This window comes from Lolium rigidum, chromosome 7 (genome assembly GCF_022539505.1).
Source record: "Lolium rigidum isolate FL_2022 chromosome 7, APGP_CSIRO_Lrig_0.1, whole genome shotgun sequence".
Taxonomy (NCBI): Eukaryota; Viridiplantae; Streptophyta; class Magnoliopsida; order Poales; family Poaceae; genus Lolium; species Lolium rigidum.
This window is the reverse complement of record NC_061514.1, coordinates 197,417,295-197,428,105: the sequence shown is the minus strand read 5'-3', so window position 1 is coordinate 197,428,105 and position 10,811 is coordinate 197,417,295. Positions and strand designations below refer to the sequence as shown.

The window sequence follows — 10,811 nt, the reverse complement described above, 5'->3', positions numbered from 1 at the left end:
TCAACTAGTTCTCCATTGATGAATGCATCTTGGCTAGCTCCTCCAAGTGGTCTCGTCAAAATAAATGTAGATGCTGCGGTATCTAAGCATGGAAACAGGGGCGTTGTTGCTGCTATATGCAGAGATGGAAATGGTTCATTTCTCGGAGCTTCGGCACTCTCAGTTCCAGGTATTTCTGATCCTGCCACGCTAGAATCAGTAGCTTGCCGGGAGGGTTTATCCCTTGCTGCAGATCTGCAACTTCAAAGAATTTATATTGCATCTGATTGCTTGGAGGTTATCAATGCCATCAAGGACTCGAGCAAATGCTGCTACTACTCGATCTTGCAGGAGATTGCTCAGCGGTCTATGGAATTTGCTGTAGTTAGATTTTGCCATGAGAAGAGATGCTTTAATTCTCATGCGCATAGTTTAGCTCGTTCCTCAATTTCTTTAGAGCATGGACGCCAAGTGTGGCTCCTAAACTCACCTGATACTTCTATTGTACCTCTGGTTATTGAGTAATAAAAGGTGATGTTTACCCCTAATTTTTTTTTGTAAATTCTAGTTTTTAGCCTCTAAATAAAAAATCCCAACCTGATCACCATGCACGGGAGAAACACACAAAGAAATCGACCATCGGCCCGATTGCCCTAAAGAAAAAACAATCATTGCACATCTCCCATGTTTGCTCTGGTACTCAACGATTCATCTCCTCCATGCATGAATTTCTAGGACGGTGTTGTCGCTGATTTGCTTTCCAATTTCACAGTTATTAATGGAGGCCAGTGGCACTACTTCATCGTTTCCCAAACACCTGTCCTTCAAGACTTCAATTTTCAACAATATAGTTTCTTCGAAATCAGATAGCCGTTAGTTTACGGCGATGGTAAGCTCTGTTTTCGTCATTTCCATTCCACCAGACAAACAACTAGTAGGAAAATGTTAAATAGATAACGTCAGCGACTCTGTTTCCCTGAAAAGGAGTCGAGAGGTCAGTGTGGAGACCAAGTAGCCATCACCTTCTTATGGTCCACTCTAAAATCTGGAAATAAACTGCTTAAAGAAAAATGGCTTATCGGCATCACTAGACAGACATTCGTCACAAGCAGACACGTGTTTCGCCTTCTTCAAAATTCAGAGTCAAAAGCCAAATTATTGCAAAATCTTATGCGCCTCCAATGAGACCAAATAATACACATACAGCTTTTTACCTGCCACTCCTAACAACTAGAGTGCTAGTTCCAGCGCCAATGCAACTATGAACCCTAGCAAATGAAATCAAATGTACACTTCCGTAAAAACTGACTGTACCGACACCATTCTCAACAAATCCGCGCAAAAGAAGCCGCCATGGACCGATCGACCGGCCACGATAATCATATCAACGGCCTTCATAGATGGCAGAGCTCATGACCTTTGAGCCACGCGCCGAGTCAGGGGCCCTCGTCTCCGAGCTTGACTGCCCCCTGACGTCGGAGCTCATGTAGCTGGTGTCGCCACCACCCTTGATCTGCCACTCCGTGATGTAGCTGGGCTTGGCCACCACGTCAGGGGCCTCAACGTCACCCGTCAGCATCGCCACCACCCTCGACATGGGCGGGCGCTGGTGGGGCGAGCCCTGGGTGCAGACGAGCGCCACTTTGATGGCCCTGAGCACCTCCTCGCTGTTAAACTCCTCGAGCCTCGGGTCGAGCATGTCCAGAGGGCAGTTGTCCTCGTACAGTTCCCAGACCTGAAAGCATCAAGATGGTACACTCTCGGCTGGGTCAACTTATTTCGATCATATTTTATTCTGGGAAATGATCTTTAAACCAATAACAAAAATATCACTAGAGCCTTGATTCCTCCTGGCGCTTACCCATTCAAATATATAAACCTTGTCTTCGTCCTTAGTGTAATAATTAGGCCTTCCAGCTAAAGTCTCCAACACCACAACGCCAAACGCAAACACATCAACCTTCTCTGTCATATGGCCTCTCATGGCATACTCAGGTGCGAGATAACCACTTGACAAATGAGAGGAAAATCGTCGTTAGCATACCTATAGAAAACAAACGTAGAGATTAGCAAGATGGAAATGCACTTACAATGTGCCAGCAACTTTCGTGCTGACATGTGTCTCCTGATCATCATAAAGTTTTGCAAGCCCGAAATCTGAGATCTTAGGTTTGAGATTGGCATCAAGTAAGATATTGCTGGCCTTTATGTCCCTGTGCACAACACGGATGGCAGATTCTTCATGAAGATAGGCCAGACCTCTTGCAATGCCTAAGCATATCTCAAAACGTGTTGGCCAGTCTAAGTGTGCACTCCCCTTTCCTGCAAATGTAGGTTTAAGTTTTTAGTTGTCTATACTAAGCCTGAATTTGTAGATATGCAGCTGTGTCAATCAACAGAATTTGTACCAAACAGAGCACGGTCCAGGCTTCCATTCTCCAAGTACTCATAAACCAGCAATGGCTTATTTCCCTCAAGGCAGCAACCATACAGCTTCACAAGATTACGATGTTGCACTCGAGATATAGTTTCTATTTCCGTCGCAAATTCTTTTTTCCCCTGATGAGATGTTTCAGACAGCTGCTTCACTGCCACGAACCTACCATCAGTTAACTTTCCCTGCAAAAAGATGGCACTTTTCAACAATGGAAGTTTCAGGTAACAAACTGTCATTATTCACTCTAAAGACAACGAAATAGATCCCCGCTTCATTTTAGAAATTTTATGGACATGTACATGCAGAACAAATAATACAAAAATACAACCCACATAAACAGGTTTGTCTTTTGAAGTTCTATAATGTTTACTTATATTACTAGCTTACTGGAAGCTCCTTCCAGAAACAAAATTTTTAAAGGAAATTCAAGACTATAAGTACAGAATGAACTGACCTTATAGACCGACCCATATCCTCCTTGACCAAGAAGGTTATTAGAACTGAAATTTTCAGTAGCTGACCTCAGTTCACTATAACTGAGGACATTAGGTCTTCCCACAATACTGTACAACTCTGCAAGACATCACAAAAGATATAACAAACTTACTTCGACCACTCCTTTCCTCAGTTAGAATACAAATTTATCCTAGTATATCCCATACCTTCTTGCTCCAGTGATAGTTTTCGCCTTTTTTGTATCCAAAAAAAGATTCCGGCAAGTGCTGCCAATCCTAAAACTGCCACACCAACTACAACTCCCACAATCACACCTGTTTTACTACCTTTCTTCTTTGCCGCAGCACTACGTACTGTAGGGGTGAAATCTGACAGAAAGTTCACTTGTTAGAAATGTGATGTCAACAGAGTCAATATATTTCAAGTGAGGTTGAATTAAAGGTTCTACTATCTGTATAGTATCAACCCTCATTTTATATTAATTCTCTAGTATTTTCGTGTGCTTTTATTTGCAACTGCTCAGGACAGCTAGCATGGACAATATATGATAGTCAGAACTAAAATCATTAAATATTTCAAGTTAAGGGGAGTACTTGGTGTTGCACTCAAAGCTGATATTGCAGGCCCGTAGTATCCTTGAGAAGGAATGCAGCAAGTGCCCTTTCCAGCCCAGAAGAGATGAATCTCAAGAAAGTTCTTGGTAACAGGAACAGTGTACTGCTTCCTAACTGCAGTGTAAGATTTCCCTCCTGCCGCCTTCTTTATGTCAAAGTTCTGCTCCTTACGCTCACCCTATACAAACAAGAAGAAGGAAAATATGACTGGCTGATAAGCTAATAGTACTGCTTATCACTTACCAGTGAGAACCTACCTGGACATATATATCGAAAACCCTTCTACCTCGGCTCTTCCAAGATTGAGTGTCTGGGAACTCAAACTCTGCAAATTGAAGTGTTACTGTATAGTTTCCATTCTCAAGTCCAATACCAAAGTATCTTAAAGATGATGGCGACATCCTTGCATTCCGGAACAGTTCCGTATCAAGTGTATTCTGAAACTGCTGCGAATTGTAGATTATATAACTTCCATTTGCTGCATCCATGAAACTTCCAACATTGCTAACACCCCATGTTGGTGCTCCTGTAACACTATATGATGCAGGTCCAAGACTGGCATCATCAGGTTCATAGGTAGGACCATCTGAGCCTGCTATGGATCGAACACTACCAGAGTCCACAGCAAAGGAAGAGGCTGCAAGCAAGTTAAATTATTTAATAGTGGTATTAGTTTTGCAGGTTTACAATTCCTCAAGTAGGCATATGCTTAAAATTGCAAAAGCAGAAGCCTTACACTGTGGAGAACCAAGAAAGCATGGTGTATCACGCTGAAGGCACGTCCACCCCGTAGGTAAGACACTGCAAATGTAACAGAGTGACATTTTGAACCCCAAAATACAAGCTGAGAGAGCTTAGTAACTATCTCTTCAGGTCTTGAGGAGATATTATTAAAATTTGGATGAACGAACCTGTTGCTGGAACTATCCACGGTGAAATTGTTACTCACCAGATTCCTAAGAGGATGAATAATAAGCAACAAATTAGAAGGCATTGCTCATAATTCAAGCATATTTACGGCTTCTTTGCTATAGCGTAAATAAGACAGCTTTAGTGAGGCTTAAATAACTGGCTTGATTAGTGCCAGGCAGTAAGATTAATGTCTAACTTCACAAACACAACTTTATAAATGCTTAAGACAGATGCACCGAAACAGACTTTCATATTTATCAATATGATTCTTGCTTATTTCTTGTGTACATTATAAGGCTAATAAGCCTTAGTTGGGCTGGATTTGGTTCAGCCAGTAATGGGAGTTTCAGAACTTGGAACTTACAACTGTGAATTTTTAGCCCAAGAAGGAACGCTTCCTGATAGCTGATTGTAAGAAAAATCTCTACATAATAAGAATATGAAAGCACCATTAGAAATTAAATAAAAACCTCCTGATTTTATTGTGTAATACTGTAAGTAAAACCGGACAACATTCCATACAAATTTTTAAGTGAAGATCCAATTGAGCTTGGAAGGCTTCCTGAAAGGCTATTGTTCCCAAGAAATCTAGTCACAACAAAATTTACAAAGATTAGCGAGAAGAATGATAAAAGTTTTCCTTCCACAGAAATACACTTTGCAAGTCAAGAGAGTCCATACAAGAAGCGGAGTGAGGTCAGGTTAAACAAAGTTTGTGGTACTTGGCCTGTGATATTGTTGAAACTCAAATCCCTGTAAAAAAGCAAGACAGGAAAGACGTCATACACCAATATATACAATCTATAGCAATGCATTTAAGTATCTTGCACAAAAGGCACTTGGCTGCCGAAATAAAATGCTTACAATAAACTTAAACTCGCGAAGTTCGAAAAGTCTATTGATACAAGCCTATCAGATATCCTACAATTCCTCAAAACCCTGCAAAAGAACATAATACAAGTTTTAGGATAACAACTCGGTGAATTTCAACAAACTGGAACTGTAATTTGAGCCAATAACTGAATAACAAGTTATGCATACAGGGTGGTCAAAGATGTCATATTAGTGAGGAATGCCAATGAAGAACTTCCATTTACTATATCACCAATTCGTCTGCACAACAGAAGTATAGTATTAAATTTTTTCTGCTGCAACCTTGACATTTAAAATGACACTTAGCTCCTATCACTGGAGATAGGCACTTACAAGTTTGTCATTTGGCCAAGATTGGAAAGAGTAGCTGGAAGCGGACCTTGAAAAGAATTGCCTTGAAACCTCCTACAATTCCATAGCTCAAGTTAGTCATTCAAAGAATCACCTTCTTGACGGATGCAACAACTTAGTAGTGAAAGAGGAGAGAGATCTATCCTTCTGAAACCAAAAGAAAGTGAATTTATGCAGCTAGAAGTACAACTTATTATAGAAGAAAATACAGGGTATTTCTAGTGATTCAGTTCTTACTGATACTATCACTCCATCTGAAACTAGCATCCATAAGTTTGGATAGTGGGGGAAGGAAGATGCAATGTTTCGTAAGATGCCACATGCGGACATCAGCGTGGTCAATAAAGGCTCTAGGACCTAAAATGCTATCTCTAGGACAATAACAGTTATTTATTTTAAATGAATCTCCCACTTCCACACCAACTTATGTCTTGCACAATCTAAAGCTTAGCTTGTATATAACTATAGCAAGCTGCACAGATATTCTTTCAAAGATCCTTGCAAAAAATATTCTTTGAAATGTGTAAACAACATATCCCATTTAATTTTTTTAAAGAATTACTATGACTGAGATCAGTAGCAATCTTACAGATTTGTTAAATTAGTCCAGCTCCCAATATAATCAGGTATTAGCCCAGTAAAATCGTTATCTGACGCCCACCTAAAGATAGAGAAGAAAAGTACATAAGATTGAATGGTGTGGAACATTATAATGCCAACAACACGTTGAGTATAGACATACAGTGTTTTCATATTCACGAGCCTGGAAAGTGAGGATGGTAGTGGACCAGTAAGGCCACAACTGTCAATGTACCTGTTATTGATTGAGAAGTAGAGAAACAACACAAATTATACATGCAACTGACTAGTCCATGCGAAAAGACAACTGGCTTGGCAGAAGAAAAACTGATTCTCGAGAATTCAGTAAATACATACAGTTGTTCAAGTTTTGGCAGGTTTCCCAGTTCCGAAGGAAGCGAGCCGCTAAAGTTGTTTGAGCTAATGCTCCTGTAAATACACCAAAAACTTGAGGTTAAACATGTATATTGTAAAAAAAGCATGAAGCCTATCAGCATAGTTACCATTGAAAAAGAATTTAACTCTAAATTTGTAGTTACAAAAAATCCTTACAGTGACACAAGATTGGTAAGGTTCCCGAGCTCCTTTGGTACAGGTCCAGATAACGCGTTGATGCCAAGAGACCTTATATGTCCAAAGAGAGAAAGCGTGAGATTAAATGCAAAGAATTCGAAAGTAATACGTGTCCATTTAATGTCATGAAATCATGATTTCGAGTTGTGAATCTCACATGTATTGCATAGCAGTCAACCCCCCGATGAGGGATGATAAAGGTCCTGTTAAGTAATTTTGCGACAAATCACTGAAAGAAAGTGGAATCAGATACAGTTATAAGTGAACTTGGTGTAGGAGACTGGAATATTATGCATAGTTTTGGCAGGTTTCGAGGTCGTACAGATTGGTCAGGGCAGTAAGGTTCCACAGCTCTTCCGGTATCGGTCCGACGGCGTCCATGGCGTATATTTTCCTGCATGACAAGTGTCTCGTCGTCAGATGTGTCACTCCGGCGAACACCCTGTGGGCGCGGAGGGGAGAGCGGGGACACTGGCGGCACTTACAGCCTGGTGATGCGGCAGACGGAGGTGTTGCCGGTGGCGGTGCAGAGCTCGCACTTGATGGCCGGGTTGAAGGGCGGGTTGTTGTCGATGTTGGTGTTGTCGGTTGCGGCGCCGGTGCAGGGGTCGCCGCTGATGTTCCATGTGGACAACGCTTTCTGGCCGAGCTTGGCGAACACCGCGTTCAGTGCCGCCGCTGCGAGACAAAAGAGACGGGTAAAAAAAAAAACGCCCAATCAACCGTCGGATGCGGATCCAACGGGCGAAAAGCACTAGAAGAGAAAAACCGCGACATGGTTTCTGACTTTTCTGCCAGGGAGCAAAAGTCAATCCTGTGTTTGTTGGAAGGAAAATGCTTTGGACCCGTCGGATGCCGCGTCGTCGGATGGTTTCCATCGCGGCCATGCGCGTGACACGCCCCCACCCACGTCGTGCAGCTGCAGCAAGGGGGCGGCGGCGCCAAGGCGGTCATCCATGCGACATCAAGAAGGTCGAGCTGCAACTCCCGGCACCAGCGCTGCAAAGGTCGGTCCTTGGTGCTGCAACCCCTAGTCGCGGGAGCTGCGAAGGTCGGCCGCCGGACGGTCGGAGCTGCAAAGGCCTGCCACGGTACTACAACCCCCGTCTCTGGAGCTGCAAAAGGACGGCCGCCGGTGCTTCAAAATCCTGGCGACGGTGCTACAACCCCCCATCACAGGTGCTTCAAAAGCCAGACGACGGTGCTGCAACCCCTATCACTTGAGCTGCAAAGACCGGCCGCAGGTGCTGCAAGCCCGCCGTCGAGCGCTACCGCGGTGTTGCAAGCCGCCGATGTGCTACAAGCCCGCCGTCGAGCGCGGTGGCGGTGCTGCAACCCCTAGTCGCGGGAGCTGCGAAGGTCGGCCGCCGGACGGCTGGAGCTGCAAAGGCCTGCCACGGTACTGCAACCCCCGTCTTCGGAGCTGCAAAAGGCCGGCCGTCGGTGCTTCAAAAGCCTAGCGACGGTGCTACAACCCCCCATCACCGAAGCTGCAAAGGCCGGCTGTCGGTGCTGCAACACTCCCGGTCATCGGAGCTGCAAAGGCTGGCCGCATGTGCTTAAAAAGCCGGACGACGGTGCTGCAACCCCCCTCCCCATCACCTGAGCTGCAAAGACCGCCCATCGTCGAGCGCTGCCGTGGCGTTGCAAGCCGTCGACGTCGGCACCGCCGATGTGCTACAAGCCCACCGTCGAGCGCGGTGGCGGTGTTGCAAGCCCATCGACGTCGGCGCTGCCTTAGTGCTGCAAGTCAGCCGTCGGGACGCCACCGGTGGTTCTACAAGGTGCCGATGTTTTGCAAAGCCAGGTGGCGGTGCTGCCAATAGGAGTCAACGCGGCGCGGTCCTTCGTCAGACTTTTCTTCGTGCGCGGTGGTGCTTCGTTGTTTTTCTTTTTCTCTGTTTCTCTGTGCGGGAGAGCCGAGTGTTGCACATGGGTATGGTCCCGGAGACACGTGTCGGGCAGGGGAGTTGGAGGTTCCGGGGAAATATCCTCCGGAGGAAGTGTCCGGCGAGTCTCATGCGAAGTATGGTGCTCCGGCAAGTCTCCGGCAACTCCCCTTCTGTTTTTACTCGAATCATTTTTTGCTTCAATGAAGCAAAAGCGGGAGTTTTTGTTACGACGAAGCAAAGTTTGAATGAGTCTCGGAACTTTCATTCTATTTTTAGTTGAACCTTTTTTTCTTTTTTGCTTCAATGAAGCAAAAGTGAAACTTCTTTTGCTACGACGAAGCAAAGTCGGTGAACAGGTCTTTCCTTTATATATTTCTAGGCGAATCGTTTTTTGCTTCAATGAAGCAAAATCGGGGAGTATTTTATGCGACGAAGCAAAATCTAAATTTTAGCTAAAAATAGACACGAGAAGTCAGAGAAGCCGGAGGCTGGAGAGCTCCTAGACTCCGAAGGATTATCAGCACGTTTGGAAACGTGCGTCGATGCCTCCGATGGAGACATCCGGAACGCGCTGGTTTGTTGGAACGGCAAGATCAGGTTCATACATCATACTTGCTTGCAAAGATGGGGAATTTGGAACGAACCGAGGAGGGAGACGATGGGAATGAACCATGGAATTTTTTTTCAGAAGAAGCATGCACACTAAACAGGGAGCGTATCCTGGGTTTCTTCGGCAACAGTTGATCGAACAACAGAGGTAAACAGAGGCGAATCACTGGGTAATTCACCACGGGCAGCGAAAACCAGCTGGCGATGGTTGATCAACGAACAGCGTGGGGGAAGCGAGCACTTGAGATTCACGAAAGACGAAATCGAGCATGCTCACCGTCGCCGGGATCAGTTCTCGCCGTCTGTTGAGCATGGGCAACCGCCGCAAGAAGCAGAAGCAAGAGCGGCACGCCATGGAGGAGCTGCCTCATATCCCCTCGCTCCCTCACTCAGTCTTCCTGTCTGTCTTGCTCTAGCTTAGCCTAGCTCGGCCTCCTGTGCATTCGGAGAGGGGAGAGGGTTGTGGTGGGGTGAACGATGAGAGCCGGGACAATAAGAAGAAGAAACTTGGGGGAAAGGAACATGAGTATGGTGGGGCTCCCGGAGGCATGCTCACACGACGACGACTACGAATCTACGATGGTCAATGATATTCCTGTTTTAAGGTGGTTCTACAAGATCAAGAATTCCCGCACCCCCAACTCCCGCACCCCCTCCAAACCCTAACCCCGCGCCCCCTCCTCCTCCCGCCGCCGCCGGTGGCGCCGCCGGGCAAAGCCCGCGGGGCGTGGCGGCGGCCTTTCCCCGTTGCCGCGCTGGGGACGGCGGCCATCTTCCCTCTTCGACGCTGCGGCACTCCGGGAGGTGGGCGGCGGGCTTCGCTGCGGCAGGTTGTGGGCGGCGGCCATCCGCGCTGCGGCCCGTCGGCTTCGCTGCGCTGCGGCCTCCCCGCCTCCCGTCGGTTTCGCTGCGGCACGCCGGTGGTGGCTCGTGATGGGCGGCGGCCAGGTTCTTTGATCTGTGCCGCTGCATCCCCCCGCCTATCGCCAGGGCGTGGAGATGATCTTGGGCTTCTCCCGCGGCGCGAGGGCGCCCAGGGCAGCAGCCCTGGGTTCGACGGCGGAGGCGGCCCTCTTCTTCGCCGGAGGTGGTCGGCTGGTTGCTGGGGTGGCGGATCACATGATCCGTCGACTTCGGCGATGAAGATCTAGTCGACGACGAGCCAGCGGTGAAGGGGCCACCGGTGAAAACCGCGCCTTGACTTCTTCTTGGCGTATGATGGCGGCGGCTATTGGCGTCGTTCCCTTGCGAAGGCATCATCTTTGCTGGCCTTTCCGCATGCTCTCGCCGAGTTGGGGATTCGCGGCTGTCGGTGAAAACCATGCCTCGATTGGCGGGCGATGGCAGCGTTAAGCGTCGCTTCCTTCTTGAAGGCATCATCATCGCAGTTTGCGGCTACTCACTCGTGCTGCTCCGGGGGAAACCCTAGATCCAGCCAGGATCGGACGATGACGGCACTCCTTGCGTCGTTCTACCTCTTGGGGCATCGTTTTTGGAGCAGTGGCTGGATGGAGGTGGATCTTGGTGGTGTGGTGT

The 10,811-nt window shown here is 46.8% G+C and overlaps 1 protein-coding gene across 1 annotated transcript; it reads right to left on the bottom strand.

The window, feature by feature from the left end:
* Positions 1–1,363: 1,363 nt before the first annotated feature.
* On the bottom strand, positions 1,364–9,646 carry LOC124672433 (probable LRR receptor-like serine/threonine-protein kinase At1g56140). Its single transcript, XM_047208657.1, has 24 exons — positions 9,553–9,646; positions 7,260–7,452; positions 7,097–7,168; positions 6,932–7,003; positions 6,754–6,825; positions 6,559–6,630; positions 6,365–6,436; positions 6,212–6,283; positions 5,605–5,676; positions 5,440–5,511; positions 5,263–5,337; positions 5,080–5,151; positions 4,921–4,986; positions 4,763–4,822; positions 4,398–4,442; positions 4,223–4,287; positions 3,744–4,123; positions 3,466–3,664; positions 3,079–3,240; positions 2,871–2,989; positions 2,388–2,598; positions 2,070–2,301; positions 1,841–1,988; positions 1,364–1,714 (listed from the first exon to the last, which is right to left on the bottom strand). The coding sequence occupies exons 1-24, from the start codon at positions 9,644–9,646 to the stop codon at positions 1,364–1,366; spliced, it is 3,048 nt and encodes a 1,015-aa protein (XP_047064613.1).
* Between the last annotated feature and the right edge of the window lie 1,165 nt (positions 9,647–10,811).